This window comes from Trichechus manatus, unplaced genomic scaffold, assembly GCF_000243295.1.
Source record: "Trichechus manatus latirostris isolate Lorelei unplaced genomic scaffold, TriManLat1.0 scaffold00199, whole genome shotgun sequence".
NCBI classification, from domain to species: Eukaryota; Metazoa; Chordata; class Mammalia; order Sirenia; family Trichechidae; genus Trichechus; species Trichechus manatus.
In genome coordinates, this window is record NW_004444135.1 from 3,599,344 (window position 1) to 3,616,090 (window position 16,747).

Sequence of the window (16,747 nt, forward strand, 5' to 3'; positions counted from 1 at the left end):
GGAAAGCATGGCCCCTGGTCTCTCCATCATCCCAGAACTAAAACAGTTTCCGAGGCCGACTCTTCAAACAGGGATTGGACTTGACTGTGGATCATAAAGTGATACTTGTGAAGAATGTGCCTCTTAGACAAGTAGATATAAGAGACCAAAGGGGCAGCTTCTGTCCAGAGGTGAGAGGGGAAGGCAGAGAGAGTTAGGAGCTGGTTGAATGTTCATGGGGAATCAGGGGCTGGGGGGAGGAGTGTGCCATCGCAGAATGGGGTGAGCAGTTGGGGTCTCATAACAATGTATGTTAAAAAAAAAAATTCTGTATGGGAGACTAACTTGAAACGTAAACCTCATTTAATTACAATAAAAAAAAATAATTTACATAAAATGTTTATATTCATAAACACAGAGTCAAAATATTTTTTAAAAATCTTTAGATCAATATGGCAAAGTCAAAACATTTGGGTCAAAACATCTCAAGCCTTTTTATATATGGTTTTGATCATAAATTTCGTATTGATACATGCATAGTCCTCATATGAAAATTAGTTGTGTTGACGAGTATATTCTGTGATGATTTCAGACAAGTAGCCTGCAGGTCACTCTGGAAGAAGGTCACATTGAATTGAGCACCAGGGATAGCAGCAGCCCCATTTTTCAGTCTCCTCGGACGTACATGGATGGTTTGCTGCATTATGTATCTGTGATAAATGACAACTCAGGGTGAGTGGAATGTACCCCTGACAGAGCTGTAAAAATTTTACTTTATTTCATTTAGTGGGATTGTTGGTCCTCTTTTTGCAAAGCATTTATCATTGATTCTGACACTATTTTGCTAGTAAGTCTTGGCCTTCTTTCTTGTTCCGTATCAAAAACCCATTAAAAAATAATCAACAGTTGGGTGGAGAAATAAATTATGGTGTATTCAAAATGGAATACTACACAGCAATGATCATGAAAGATCTACAGCTATATACAACAACATGGATGACCCTTGCAGACATAATATTTAGTGGAAGAAGTCACATATAAAAGGGTTCATCCCCTATGCTTTCATTTATGCAAGGTTCAAACCCAGACAAAATTAATCTGTTCTATCAGAATTCAAGAGAGTAGTTACCCTTGGAGGGCAAAGGAAGCTAGAGACCAAAAGGAGCATCCAGGGGCCCCGGAGGTGCTGGTCATGCTGTTTCTTTATATGGGTGTTGGTTATGTCGGTATATTCACGTTGTGAAAATTCATTGAGCCGTACCCTTTTTAAATTTCTTTTATTGTGGTAAAATATCTAACAAAAAATTTGCCATTTTTAAGTGTACAGTTCAGTGACATTAATTACCACCATGTTGTGCAACCATCACCACTATCTAATTCCAAAAGTTTTTCATCACCCCAATGAGAAACTTAGTACCCCTTCCCCCAGCTCCTGGTAACCACTAATGATCTTCCGTCTCTATGCATCTGCCTATTTAATATATTTCATATAAGTGGGATCATAAAGAGTTGTACACTTTTGATATATGTACTTTCTGTATGCACAGTATACTTTAATAAAAATTTGATGCGCAAAAAGAAATATGTGAAAAAAATTTAAATACTCTTTAAAAATAAGTCTAGTTTAACTAGTTATTTTTGGTAAGCAATATTGAGTCTGAGTCAAAGACAGTAAGCTGACTACATGTAGAGAATCTTTTTTTCCCACCAGTTCTGATCTTGGTTTTGCTTTCCTGCTTTTTCAGACTCCGGCTTCTGATTGATGACCAGCCTCTGAAAAGTAACCAAAGGCTACAAGGATTTTCAAGTTCCCAGCAGTCCATACGCCTGGGTGGGAGTAACTTTGAGGGTTGTATTACCAATGTTTTCGTCCAGAGGTGGGTGATCCTTTCTGTGGGGGTAACTGAGACTTGGGAGGGTCCGCAGAGAGTGTCCCTGCTGACGGAGAGGGTGGCTCATTGGTCGGGTTACCAGAGCTGGGTTTGTAAACACGTGCCGAATGAAGCTCTCATACCACAACTTTCAAAACACCCTCTTTGGCAAGACACATTAAAAAACAAGCGAAAGACTCCTGGGCACAGACCCCCCTTTGGAAGAGCAGCTTTGGCACGTAACCTTGGAAAAGTTCTAATTAAGATTAACTTTCAGATTGTGGCCTTTAAAAATACTCACACTGAGATTTTATTTTGTTGTAATCAAGATGGTGCAATTAGATTTAATCACCTTGACACAGTTTTCAAGGCCAAGGCACGGCCCAGTGCAGTGCTAGGAAACCAAGTCACCAGAGCGTTGAACGTAGCCTTTAATAGAACACTCAGGACCTTCTATAGGCAGAGAAGGGCTTGGTGTGTCCACACAAACCTTAAATGCTCGTACTAATATTGCTTAATCTGATTTTTTTTAAAGCTCATCCAGATTTTCCTTTTTTTGATACAAAATAATCATTTTTAGAGAAGAGACAAAATCCTCCCTAAGGCAGAGGGAAAGACCCGGCACTGGCCTCGGGCTGCCGTGAGGGCCGTTATCCCTCCTGCTGTCAGTGCACCATCCCCTTGGGCAGGATGAGGCTCTGAGTTTTCACACCTCTCCTGGTTGATGAAGCATCTCCCTTGACCATCTAGCCCCCTGACTGCAGCAGAAAGTAGGAGCAATGGGAGAAGATGGGGGTGGGGTTTAGCACCAGCCTTCCACCATTGAAAGGTTTCAACAATAATCATGAGATAGAGCAAATTTTTATTTTTTTCTTCCATTTGAGAGTGAGACTTTCCTACTCAAACGTAGTTAAATGAATCATTCCATAAACTGTCTTCTGAGCTTTCCTGCTGCCCACAGTCATTGTATATCATCTAGTGCCCGTGTTTCCCTCTCGGCATACTTCGTTTTCCTATTTCTATATGATGCCCATTCCAAAAAAAGAGCCATGGTGTTCTGGCCTTGCTACAACCGTGGCTGGTCAAGTCAATAAAAATTTCTGGAAGCTCTGCTGACAAGGCAGGGTGCTGGGTGTTCTCGGGACTCCACCAGCTTAGTAATATACAGGTGAGAGATGAAAGTTTACCTAGAAACCATGGCAGTAAGAATGTGTTTTTGAAACGAGTGCTCTCTGCCAATGTGTCTTCATTGATGTGTCAGAGTTTGGCAGTAGCTTACACTTCTGCCCTTGTTTCAGATTATCACAGAGCCCTGCAGTTCTAGATTTGATTGGTACGTCTTCCAAGAGAGATGTGTCCCTGGGAGGATGCAGTTTAAACAAACCACCTTTTCTAATGTTGCTTAAAGGCTCAACAAGGTTTAACAAAGCAAAGACTTCCAACATCAACCTGGTAAGTGTCAAACCCTTGCACTCCCGAGGATGCTCACAGCCTGCCTTGTGGGAGGTACTGGGGGAAGGATGGAGGGGAGAAAGATGTGTAGATCACTTGATCTGATAGGGGTTAGTGCTCCATGAAGCTGGACCAGTGGGTCATCACCAGTTGAATTACACCACCATGCTCCAAGTGCTTTTCTTTTCTGCTTTTCCTTTTATCTTGATGAAAATTTGGCAATTTTTGCAGTCATAGGACAAATAGAAAGAACACTGAGTTCAGTTCTCAGTTATGTAGGTTATGGCTTATTTTGTCACTTCTGCTGTGTTTCTAGTAAGTACAATGGTTTTCTCTAGAAAACAGAATCCATGTTCCTTTTCCTCCCCAGACCTCCCCCTGCCCTCATGCAACTCTTATGACAAGAGGTACCCCGCTACCTCATCCTTGTCTGAACCAGGGTTTCTCAGCCTCAATTGCTCATGAGAGACACATGGAGAGCTTTTATAATCCCAACGCTCAGGCACATCCCACCCAATGAAATCAGACTATTGGAGTGGGCCCAGGGATCAATAGTTTGTAAAGCTCCCAGGTGATTATAATGTGCATCACTAAGAGAGAGTGACAAGGAAATGAAATTTCTTGTTTTTAGGAAGAGAAGCATCATAATGGATTGAACACAGGGGTAGAACATAAAGAACTTGGGAACAGAACGCAGCCGTAGGACTTAAGGAATTCTTTGCCCTGCCTTAGGTCAGCAATATGACCTCCCCGTGTCTGATGTTAGAATTAATGTGATTAGTGGATAACAGTCAGCACCTCCAATGTACCAGGCATTGTGCTAAGCTCTCTAAGTGGATTTTCTTACAAATCTTCAAGTAACCTTGTGAGTACTAGCCACATCTTCTGGAAAAGGAGACTGTAGTTTAGAAAGTACGCAATTTGCCCAAACAGATAGAAGATGGAGTTAGAATTCAAACCCAGGCAGCCTGACCCCAGAGCCTGTCCCCTCTTAAGAACAAGGAGCTTCTGCTCAACACACTTTCTGCTTAATGGCAACCACATGCTGCTTGTCTTCTGGTGCTTCCATGCTGCACAATGATTTGGGGGATTTTGAATAGTTAACACATATTAAGCAGTGTTTTATGCCATTAAGAAGAAATATACATCATAAATCCCAAAGGGTTGTCCTTTTACTGTAATGAAAAGAACATCTTTAGAATTGCCCCATCAGGAATGAAGCCATGTATTCATTTTTTTTATTGTAAGGCTGAAAGTTGCTGGGAGACTAAATTAGCACAGTGATAGTGGAGATGGAGAGAAGGAAATGGGTTCAGAGCTATTTAGAAGATAGAATATGCAGGACTCTGGTAATAATTGAATGTGGGCAGCAAGGGAAAGAAAAGAGTTTAAATATTTCTGAGGCATTTATTCTGGGTTATTGGTAGATGGAGATACCATTCATGGAGACAAGAAAAGGTAAGAATTTGGAGGAGAATAGGATGAGTCACTTGTGGCATATTGAGTTACAGGTGCCTGCAGGCCATCCAGGTGGAGAAAACTGGTGGGAGGCTGTCAGATGTCTCTGCTGGGCCTCCAGAGCTAGGGTGGAATGGGGGCTATTTATATGGGAGACATCAGTGAATATACTATATTTAATTTTCCCTCTGTTCTGTGTAAGCCCCTAGGTTAGATAGAATAAGACATAAATCCTGCTTCCAAAAGCCCAATAGCAGAGAGAAGGCACCATAGCTTAGTGGTTAAGTACTGGATTTGGGGATGAGACTTCTTAGATTTGAGTCAGGCTTTATTGCTTACTGGGTATGTGACTGTCATAGTTTCTTAGGGCTGCCATAACAAAATGCCAAACAGTGGGTGACTTTAAAGAATGGAAATTTATTGTCTCACAGTTCTGGAGGTTAGGAGTCCAAATTCAGGTAGGGCCATGTTCTCTCTGAAGCTCTAGGGGAAGATCCTTCCTTGTTTCTTCCAGCTTCTGGTAGCCCCAGGCATCTCTTGGCATTCCTTGTCTTGTAGATGAATCTTCACATGGTGTCTTCCCCCTGTGTGACCCTGTCTCTGTGCCTGTTCTCCCCTTCTGTTAAATATAGTTCAGATGGGATTGGGATCCACCCTACTCCAGTATGACTCCAGTAACTTAACCTGGAGTTAGAAAATCAGAAGGGAATAACACACTTGGCATTTCGCAAGCTGAAAGAACTGAAGAAAAAATTCAAGCCTCGAGTTGCAATATTGAAGGATTCTACAGAGAAAATATTAAATGACACAGGAAGCATCAAAAGAAGATGGAAGGAATACACAGAGTCACTATACCAAAAAGAATTGGCCGACATTCAGCCATTTCAGAAGGTAGCATATGATCAAGAACCAATGGTACTGAAAGAAAAGGTCCAAGCTGCACGGAAGCCATTGGTGAAAAACAAGACTCCAAGAATTGACGGAATACTAACTGAAATGTTTCAACAAACGGATGCAGTGCTGGAAGTACTCACTCATCTGTGCCAAGAAATTTGGAAGACAGCTACCTGGTGAGCTGACAGGAAGAGATCCATATTTATGCCTATTCCCAAGAAAGGTGAACCAACTGAATGCGGAAATTATCGAACAATATCATTAATATCACATGCAAGTAAAATTTTGCTGAAGATCTTTCAAAAGCAGCTGCAGCAGTACATCAACAGGGAACTGCCAGAAATTCAAGCCAGATTCAGAAGAGGACATGGAACGAGGGATATCATTGCTGATGTCAGATGGATCCTGGTTGAAAGCAGAGAATACCAGAAAGATGTTTACCTGTGTTTTATTGACTATGCAAAGGCATTTGACTGTGTGGATCATAACAAATTATGGTTACATTGCAAAGAATGGGAGGTCCAATTGTGCTCATGAGGAACCTTTACATCCATCAAGAGGCAGTTGTTTGAACAGGGGATACTGTGTGGTTTAAAGTCAGGAAAGGTGTGTGTCAGGGTTGTATCCCATACTTACTCAATCTGTATGCTGAGCAAATAATCTGAGAAGCTGGACTATATGAAGAAGAACGTGACATCAGGATTGGAGGAAGACTCAATAACAACCTGCGTTATGCAGATGATACAATCTTGCTTGCTGAAAGTGAAGAGAACTTGAAGCACTTACTGATGAAGATCAAAGACCACAGCCTTCAGTGTGGATTACACCTCAACATAAAGAAAAAAATCCTCACAACTGAACCAATAAGCAACATCATGATCAATGGAGAAAAGATTTAAGTTGTAAAGGATTTCATTTTACTTGGATCCACAATCAACACCCATGGAAGCAGCAGTCAAGAAATAAAAGATGCATTGCATTGGGCAAATCTGTTGCAAAAGACCTCTTTAAAGTGTTCAAAAGCAAAGATGTCACCTTGAAGACTAAGGTTGCCTGACCCAAGCCATGGTGTTTTCAAAAAACACCATGCAAAAAGCTGGACGATGAATAAGGAAGACCGAAGAAGAGTTGACACCTTTGAATTGTGGTATTGGCGAAGAATATTGAATATACCATGGACTGCCGGAAGAACGAAGAAATCTGTCTTGGAAAAAGTACAGCCAGAGTGCTCCTTAGAAGCAAGGATGGCAAGACTACGTCTCACATATTTTGGACATGTTATCAGGAGGGATCAGTTCCTGGAGAAGGACATCATGTTTGGTAAAGTAGAGGGTCAGCAAAAAAAAGGAAGACCCTCAATGAGATGGATTGACACAGTGGCTGCAACAATGGGCTCAAGCATATCAATGATTATGAGGATGGCGCAGGACCGGGCAGTATTTTGTTCTTGTGTACCTATGGTTGCTGTGGGTCAGAACCGACTTGACAGCACCTAACAAAGACAGCAGACTTAACTGATAACATCTTCAAAGAAAGAACATATTTCTAAATAAGGTCACATTCACAGGTACAGGGGTTAGAATGTCAGCATATCTTCGTGGGGTGGGGGGACACAATTGTGTTCATAACAGTCACCTTAACCTCTCTCTCTATGGGCCTGTTTTCTCCGATGTAAATGAGGAAAAGTAATACTAACATCTCATGACGTTGTGAGGGTTAAATGAGGTAAAAAACAAAAACACTTAGAAAAGTGCTTGGCACACCATGAGCATGAATAAATGTTAGCTGTGATTATTATACAGATAAATAATGTAAATGAAAAGGATATAGCATGCTGTAGGAGTGGTGCAGCAGGAATTATCCTACCACAGAGATCAGGGGGATTCTAATGGGCTGAGTCTTGAGAGTGGGCAGAGCTGAGACAGTATATATTGGAGCTGCATAAGCAGAAGCAAAAAGCTGGGAGGCGGGATATGGGTGGGGCTTGCAGGTACAAGACACTTTGCATGCATTATCTCTGATCCTCCCAAGTTTTCGTGCTTTATCTTTTAGTTCTCACCACACCCTCCTGAGAACAGAATAAAATGCTGACTTTAGAGGTGAGAATGTTGAGTGGCAGAGATGTTAAAATGACCTGCCCAAGAGTGCCCAGTCAATAAATGGTAGAGTTTGAATTCAAATTTAGGGCTATAGAATCCTGAAGGATGTGCTCTCCAAGCCACAGTGGGAGGTCCCTGCAGGCATGGTGAGTGGTGGGAAATGTGATCTGGCTTCCATTCATGGTAGAGGAAGGAGAGTTGTGGAAGGCAGGATTGGAATCACATGCCAACGCCAGGTGACATGAGACTTGTATGACCTTATGTAATTTGGACATATTTCTATAGGCAACACAAAGCCATTGATTGAAAGGGGTGCTTTAAGCTGTATTAGAAGATTATTAAACTGGCAGCTGCCTATGGGATGGTTTGGGGTAGCAGAGTTCAGGCAAGAGAGCCAGGGGCCTGATTTACAGGGTAGAGAAGCTGGGAATGAAAAAGGAGTGGAAGCAAAATACATCAGTGAGATTAACAATAGCACGTGGAAACTGAATGCATGAAAGAGGCAAGGGACCTGGGTGTCAGTGCTGGCCAGGACTTGGGGACTGGGTGTCTGGAAGGACATTGGTGTCATTAACAGAATTGGGGAAGAGTTGGTAGCAAAGGGTATCTATCAAACCTGTTCCTCTTGATTTTAGTGCTGTTGACACACCAGAAGAATCTTTCAGCAAGGGAGTGAGGCCCACTTGTGTGGGTCACGGGCAGGAAGCTCCAGGCTGGGTTCTCATCTCAGTAGGATCAAGGTTTGGCTGTGATTTTAAGCAATTCGTGTAACTTTCTGGTGGTTGTGATTGAACATCTTCACTCAGCAAAGTGCCAACATAGAATATTTTAAATAACTGATTATGTCTGTGGTCTGAGTACCATATCCAGAATCAGGTCGGGGAGGAACACTTGATCTTGAAGGAATGTGAATCTGTTGGGAAGCCTTCAGCTGCTAGATCCTGGGAATGGCTTAAACAATAAGGGGGATCTATAATCTCATGTACTGAACAGTTCAGAGTAGGTTGGGCTCGAGACCCAGTCCATCAACACTCGGGCTCTGCTTCCGAGTCTTTTGCCTCATCCTTCGGTGGCTCCAGACATGTCCTCACTGGACACATCCAGCAAAAGAAGCACTAATTCTGTCGGTTTCTCTCTCCTAGTAAGAAAATGTTTATCAGAAGCCCCGCCCCCCTGAAAGATGTAGAACAAAATTCAAATTCACAAAAAAAAGACCAGACTTACAGGTCTGACAGAGACTGGAGGAAACCCCTAGACTGTGGCCCCCGGACTCTGCTAACTCAGAATTGAAACCACTCCCAAAGCCTGCTTTTCAGACAAAGGTTAGACAGTCCCATAAAACAAACAGTAACAGAGGTGAGGAACGTGCGTCTTAGAACAATCAAGTACACGAGACCAAATGGGCAGCTTCTGCCCAAAACCAAGACGAGAAGGCAAGAAGGGACAGGAAAACTGGACGAATGGACACAGGGAACCCGGAGTGGAAAGGGGGCAAGCGATGTCACATTGTGGGGAATGCAACCAATGTCACAAAACAATATGTGTATAAATTTTTGAATGAGAAACTAACTTGAGCTGTAAACTTCACCTAAAGCACAATAAAATTAAAAAAAAAAAAAAAGCCCCACCCCTGCCAAACTTCCCCTTGAGACTCATTGGCCAGGATTAGGTCATGTTCATTTCTGAACCAATCCCTTGCAAGACCAGTTGCCGCTATTTGCTTTGCCTAACGGAGATCCCTGCTGAGCTCTGAGCCTTGTGGGAGAAGCACAGACCCTTCTTCAAAATCTGGGCTCTGCCCCAGGTGGAAGAGGGAGGGACTGTGGAAATTCAGGTTCTTCTAACAGTTTTTCTAGTCCCATTTGATATTTATTATGGTTGTTTTTCTGCATGAAATCCAGTCCTGTTTAAAGCATCACCCGGATTAGGACAGATGTGTGCTTCGGTCGACACCGATGAAAGCGGAGATGGGCTGTGGTTTGCCCCAATTCTGTTTCCTGCTCTCTCTTCTTCCATCCTCTCTCTTGCCCTGCTTCACAAGTAGGGCTGGGGTGGGGGTGGGGATCAGTGTGCCCAAAGGAGTGGCCACGATGGGGGAGCAGGAGAGAGAGGGTTGCATCTCCACGGCCCCCTGCCTGGTTGTGTATGCCTTGGTGCTGCTGGCCAAATGCTGGACCTTTCAAGGGATGCACTGTGGCTCTTCGAATGCTCTGTGGTGGTGCAGGGCTCTGGATGTCTGCTGGTCCCAAGTTTAGCAGCCTTCAGAAAAGAGACCAGAGTTGTCAAGGACGGGAACAATATACATCCTCCCTAAACAGGGAGTGACAAAGGGGTATTAGACTCTCATAAACTTTGTTTCCCCAAGAAAATGATCCACTCTTCCTTACAGTCCTGGTTTATACCTTCCTAGTGGCAAGGTAGAGGAGCCCTGGTGGTGTAGTGGTTAAAGCTCTTGGCTGCCAACTGGAAGGTCAGTGGTTCGGAACCCACCAGCCACTCTGCAGGGAGAAAGATGTGGCAGTCTGCTTCTGTAAAGATTTCAGCCTTGGAAGTGCTATAGGGCAGTTCTACTTTGTCCTATAGGGTCAGAATCAACCCGACAGCAGCAAGTTTGGTTTTTGTTTTTTAGTGGCGAGATGCCCCTAAGTCAAAGCCACATTAGAACATTGGGGGGCATTGGGAGGATCCAGCTGCACAAGGAGTTAGGGAGATGAAGAGTACTCCCCAACTCACTGCTCTGCCCCATCTCCGTGTTGTTAGTCAGTAACCCTGCCGAGGGTCCTCAGTGGGAACTCTCCCGCCCACCCCCCAGTACCATGTGCCTGGCCTTTGGTTTCTCTATTGAATTCATCTTTTAGGATGAAGAATAAAACTTGTGCAAGGCACTTAGCAAGACAAGCGTTCTTCACTCTTTCCCTGGTAACTAACTGTCCTAACAATTTGCTTGTCTTCCACACAGACATTGCAGGACATACCAGTGACCTCTCTGAGGAACATGGAGGTGTGGAGAGATGCACAGTCTTGCCTGTCACCACCCCAGGCCAAGGCCAATGACAGAGCCTTTCGGTTTGGGGACAGTCCCACCAGCCACTTGCTATTCACACTTCCTCAGGAGTTGCTGAAACCCAGGTATTATTTAACTGTCTTGCTCCAGCACCAACTTAGAACCTGACTCTGTGATTCTGCTCTAGGGAAGGCTAGTCAGCATGACCCCATGCATCTGTCACCAGTGAAGGTGGCACTGCCATTTTTATTAAAAGACGTGCTAGTCTGCAGAGGACACGGAGCATGATTGCGGCATGCTCTCCCCTACCCCTGTGGCTGGAACACAAATGTGACAGCATGCTGCTCAGAGGCTGGGACAATCAGCTCCAATTTAGAATTGACAGCGTTCTAAAAATAATGCTGAGATTTGTTTCCAAAGCTGCTGTTTATTTCTCTGATAGATCACCTTTCTTCTCCTTCATTTAATAGTCAAAGGAAAATCATCCTTTTAGGTAGACTCAGTGCCAAATAGATCATTTTTAGAGAATTTGGACTTTTTATGCTAAAAAGTTACATCTCTTTTGAGGGAGAAGGAGTGAGTAGAGATATATCAGAGGAAAGCAGAAACCAACATTTGTCATATTCAAGTGATTTGAAGGAGACGTAAGTGAAAAAGTGCCAAAAATTCCTTTGTGACTTGTCTACAGAGGCAGAATTGCCCAGGGGTCAAGAGATGTGGCTTTAAAACCTGGCTTTAAATCTCTACTTTCTGGCCTCACTGGTGGTGCCCTGGTTAAGAGCTATAGTGAGCTAAGGCTGCTAACCAAAAAGATCAGCAGTTCGAATCCACCTTGGAAACCTTGGAAACCCTGTGAAGCAGTTCTCCTCTGTCGTATAGGGTCACTGTCAGAATGTCAGTGTCAGAATCAGCTCGACGGCAACAGGTTTGGTTCTTTGGGAGACACAGATGCCAACATGGATTAGATGGACAAGAGATTTCTTGTGGGAAAGGTCAGGAATAGGCAGGGAGAGTCTCCAGGCCGCCATGCTGGTCTGACACTTGTGAACGGAGAGGGGAAGGAAGGAGGTTGGGGCAAGAAGAGTTGATGGGGCATCCCCAAGCAAAGATCAGCCTTTAGAGGAGGCCAGTGTTGGACATAAATTGCTTGGCTCTACTACCTCCACCATGCTCAGTTCTCAGCTGGGAGCAGCTGGGGGAAGCAGAGCCTCGTCCGAGTACCCCTGCAGACCCCAGTCAACAGTGCCCCCACAGCAGGTTGTCTTGACATGAGCCCTGCGTGGCACAACTCCGAGGCTGCCATAGGCTGTTATTTAACCTTTCTAAGCCTACACTAACTCTCTGTAAACTTGGGGTCATTATACCTGCCCAGTGGCTACAAAGGAGGAAGACCTGGCAATTTGTTCCCATGAAGATTATAGCCAAAAAGACCCTATGAAGCAGCTCTACTCTGTCACATGGGGTCGCTATGAGTCGAAAATCAACTTGACAACACCTAACAACAACAACAATACCTATCTCAAGGTCCTTAGGTGGCATCAATGGTTTGTGATGGACTACTAACCTAAAAGTTGACAGTTCAAACCCACCCAGAGGTGCCACGAGAGAAAGGTCTGGTGATATAAGATTACATAAAGATTACAGCCAAGAAAACTCTGTGGAGCAGTTCTACTCTGTAACACGTAGGGTTGTCATGAGGTGAAATTGACTCGATGGCAACAGCCTTGGTTTTTGGTTTGGTATACCTGTCTCACGTGTTTTAGCCAATTGCTAAAACTGACCCTCAATTTTCTCATTAGTTGAGAGGGGTTGATAATACTTTCCTTGCAGGGAGGAGAGATTCTGGCTTGTAGAGAGGCTAGGCATGGAGGCCCCTCGGTGAGCCCCGTGTATAATTCCCAAACAGACGTGAGGTTCGGGAAACGGGTTCTGAAGGAGAAAAGTCTGTGCCAACAACTTCATGTCTCCAGTCGCCCCATGGGAAGTGTCGAGATCCCTGATTTGCAAAAACTGATCTAGCAAAGACTAATGGTGAGGCGGTAGGAGAGGTTGTCCCTTTCGGTTACCAGCCTCTTCCCTGCTTACTCCTGGGTTGGGAGGCCCCAATCCCCCCTGCTCCAACCAGTTAACCAGTTCTCACTGAGTTGATTCCAACTCATGATGACTCCATGTACGTCAGAGTAGAACTGTGCACCATAGGGTTTTCAATGGCTGATTTTTTAGAAGTAGATCACGGGGGCTTTCTTCCAAGGTGCCTCTGGGTGGACTCGAACTTCTCACCTTTCAGTTAGCAGCCAGTGTGCCAACTGTTCACACCACCCAGGTACTCTCATCACTGCTTAAGCCAACCTTTATGACAAAAATCTCTCCTTTTAAAGAAACAGCAGCTGCAGATGCTGCCCCAACTGCCTTGTCTCCCTCTGGCCTCCTCCCCACACCTTCCTGCCCCCTCCTGCCTACCCTCTATCCTCTCATCCCTTCATCTGCTCCCCCCACTTGCTCTGTGTCTCCACCAGCTTTGCCCCCTCTTCTGTCCCTTCCCAGCCCCTCTGTCTCTTTCATTTCTCTCTCACCTCATTCAGCGTGATGAATTCCTGAGCTGCTTCTGACGATTTAACCCTAGGATCTTTCCTTCCAACAGGAAGTTATATGTAATAAATTTTTAAAAGCAACATTTTGAAAGCACAAGTGACTTAGAAAAAAGGTCATCAGTAAATATAATTTTAAAATGATGCTAGTCTCACATATTGTAGTAATCAGATTATGTTTTCAGAAAGTTGCAAGGTTGGAGGTGTTCTTTATCTACTGTTCTCATTCTGATTTATGTTTTAGCACTTTTTTAAAACTCTCCTTTAAAACACTGTACCAATATGTCAGCCCTTTGGTGGATGCATTAAAGTGTTACTGAGCTCTCTGCCTTACCCTCCCAGCTGCCAGCGATGAAGAGTCACAGCTACAGGATCAGCATGTACTGTGATCTGAATCTGCTGCTGCCTTTTGGGGGTGTTAGTCAGTCTTTTCTGAAAGTTGCTTTAACGAACAGTTCTCCCACAAAGCAAATGTCACATCTGATAACCAAGCCCGCAAATGTGAAGCGCTTTAATTCTGTAGCAAGCTCTAATATCCATCTTCAATTGGCCAACCTCAGTTCCCCAAACCTCCGCACTAGTATACAGACATACCAAGGGAAATATTGAGCTCTGTCGCCATCTGTTTGGTTTAATTTAACAAATGTAGAGTTCTCTTTCATTTTGAAGAACGTTACCCTCAAGGAAATTTGCTAATCTGAAGAATAAATGTGTATTTCAGTGTTCACTCAGCCTTTCAATATTAAAAAGCAAGAAGGAGCACTGTATTTTTTCCCTTCACTTCTAGGTTCTCCCTCCAAATTTTCTGTTTATAGTTCAATTCAATTCAGTTACTATTTATTGATTGCCTGTTAAGTACTAGGCACTGGGGATACAGCTCTAAGCAGGGCAGACCCAGTTCCTGGCCCGTGTCTAGTGTGCATTTAGACATGAAACACGGGGAACAGGTGAGGGCGTATTGATACCCACACCCCCTACCACCTTGTTTACACCTCTCGGTGCGTCTGTAAACCACAGATAACTCAAGGCATGAAATGCCCATTGCTGCATCCCCGTGCCCAGCACAGCGCTGCGTACATAGTATGCACTCATTAAATATTTGTCAAATGGACGGATGGATGGATGGACAGACAGACGGATGGACGGATGGACATGAATTTTCACAGATAGTGGTTCAGTGGTAGAAGTCTTATCTTCCATGTGGGAGATCCAGGCTTGATTATTGGCCAGTGCACCTTATAGGCAGCTACCACCTGTCTGTCAGTGGAGGCTTGCATGTTGCTATGATGCTGAACAGGTTTCAGCAGAGCTTCCAGACTAAGACAGACTAGGAAAAAAGGCCTGGCCATCTACTTCCAAAAATCAGCCAGTGAAAACCCTATGGGTCACAATGATCTAATCCCGTTGTGCACAGGGTCGCCATGAGTTGGGGGTGACTCAGTGACAACTAACAACAACAAAGCTTGCCTAGCCAGCTGTGCATATGACGTGTAACCATCATACAGATAAATGTTAACTTTCATTCACTGCATTTAGTAAAAGGTATTTGCCTAATCTGTCCTATCATGTTGTTGTTGTTAGGTGCTGTCAAGTCGGTTCCGACTCACAGTGACCCTATATATAACAGAATGAAACACTGCCCGGTCCTGCGCCATCCTCACAATTGTTGCTATGTTGAGCCCATTGTTGCAGCCACTGTGTCAATCCATCTCATTGAGGGTCTTCCTCTTTTTCTCTGACTCTCTACTTTACCAAGCATAAGGTCCTTCTTCAGGGCCTGGTCCCTCCTAATAAGCATGTCCAAAAATGAGACGAAGTCTTGCTATCCTCACTTCTAAGGAGCATTCTGGCTGTACTTCTTTTAAGACATATTTGTTCTTCTGGCAGTCCATGGTATATTTAATATTCTATGCCAGCACCGTAATTCAGAGGCATCAGTTCTTCTTCCGTCTTCCTTACTCATTGTCCAGTTTTCACATGCATATGAGGTGATTGAAAATACCATGGCTTGGGTCAGCACACCTTAGTCCTCAAAGTCCCTTCATAGGTGGAGTATATCAGAGTGCTAGCATGTAAGGGTAGGTGGAAGAAGACAGTGGATCTGTACTTTGTGCCTTTGTGTTAAGTATGTCTTACAGAAAGAAAATATTTATCAGATGCTTAAATCGTATCCCTGTTATTCACGTTGTCCTTCCGCCTCCCCTCACAGCTTCCCTCTCCACAGATGTATGCAAAATATAATGCATATGCCCTGGGCTTAAAGAGTACAGGTGTGTTTCTTCCTGCCACGTGCTGCGACTTACACCAATAGCTAAATTCTGCCATAGAAATTCTTTAGTATCCCCCCAGGCAGTAAGGAAATTATAGAACAAAATGTTTAACAGCTGGAATATAATGGCTTTTAAACATTCCCAAAGAGACAAGTCATGTAATCAGTACATGCCTCCATTTATGCATTTGAAAAATGGGGATTTGAGTGTTTGCTCCCTGCTCTTCCAGCTCTGAGATTCAAAGAAACACTTAAAAAACCTCTGTTTTCCTCCTTTGCCTTTTGCTCTCTTTCCCTCCCAGGTCACAGTTTGCTGTCGATGTGCAGACGACATCATCCAAAGGGCTCATATTTTACACAGGGACGAAGAACTCCTTTATGGCTCTTTATCTTTCCAAAGGACACCTGGTCTTTGTATTAAGAACAGAAGGGAAAAAACTGAAACTCAAAAGCAAAGACAAATGCAACGACGGGAAATGGCACACGGTGAGAGAGAACAAAGGCTGTGCTAGTACCTCCAGGTGGTGCAGAATTCAGTGTTTCAGTAGCTGGAAAGACGAGCCCCCGCGTTCTTCCCAGGCACAAAGGTGCAAAGCACTGGGGTGGCTGGAGTGATTGAAGTACTGACTGAGCCCACCAACGTCTCAGCCTGCTACCCACCACGGGTTGTCCCAGCACATGTTGTCTGAATGCCGAGATGGGCTTTACCTCTTGCTTCCCCTGTAGACTCCTGGGCTGCCTCACTCCCCTTGCCTACTCCTACCCTGCCTCCTGGACAGTTAGTTTCTCTCCTTCAGGGCCTGTTTCCAGGCCTCCCATAACACAGGCTTAATGACCTACTGTGCTAGGATCCCGCCTCCTGCCTAAAGGCATCCAGATTTAAAGAAACACAGTTGAAGGCAAGAAGGGACCTAGCTATATATGGATCTCAGAAAAATTATGTGACCTACCAAGTTGCACTCATTCAACAAATACTTAATTTACATGCCCTCCTGTAGCATATAAACAAAAAATAGCAAGTATACTGTCAGAAACTGGTAAGGGCTTTGAAAAAAACAATAAAGCAAGGTAAGGCAATAACAGAGACCACTTTCAATAGGGTAGTCAAGGAGGGTCTCCTGCAAGAGGTGACA

General features: G+C 44.1%; 1 protein-coding gene across 4 annotated transcripts in view; it reads left to right on the top strand.

The window, feature by feature from the left end:
* The window catches only part of LAMA3 (laminin subunit alpha 3), a 330,267-nt gene that overhangs the window by 301,285 nt on the left and 12,235 nt on the right, over positions 1-16,747 (top strand). For all 4 annotated transcript variants that reach the window (XM_004387926.1, XM_023742062.1, XM_004387927.1 and 1 more), the window contains 5 exons: positions 572-711; positions 1,725-1,856; positions 3,149-3,302; positions 10,713-10,882; positions 15,917-16,100. In XM_004387926.1, coding sequence (XP_004387983.1) covers positions 572-711; positions 1,725-1,856; positions 3,149-3,302; positions 10,713-10,882; positions 15,917-16,100 — 780 coding nt within the window. The remainder of the gene's footprint in view (positions 1-571; positions 712-1,724; positions 1,857-3,148; positions 3,303-10,712; positions 10,883-15,916; positions 16,101-16,747) is intronic.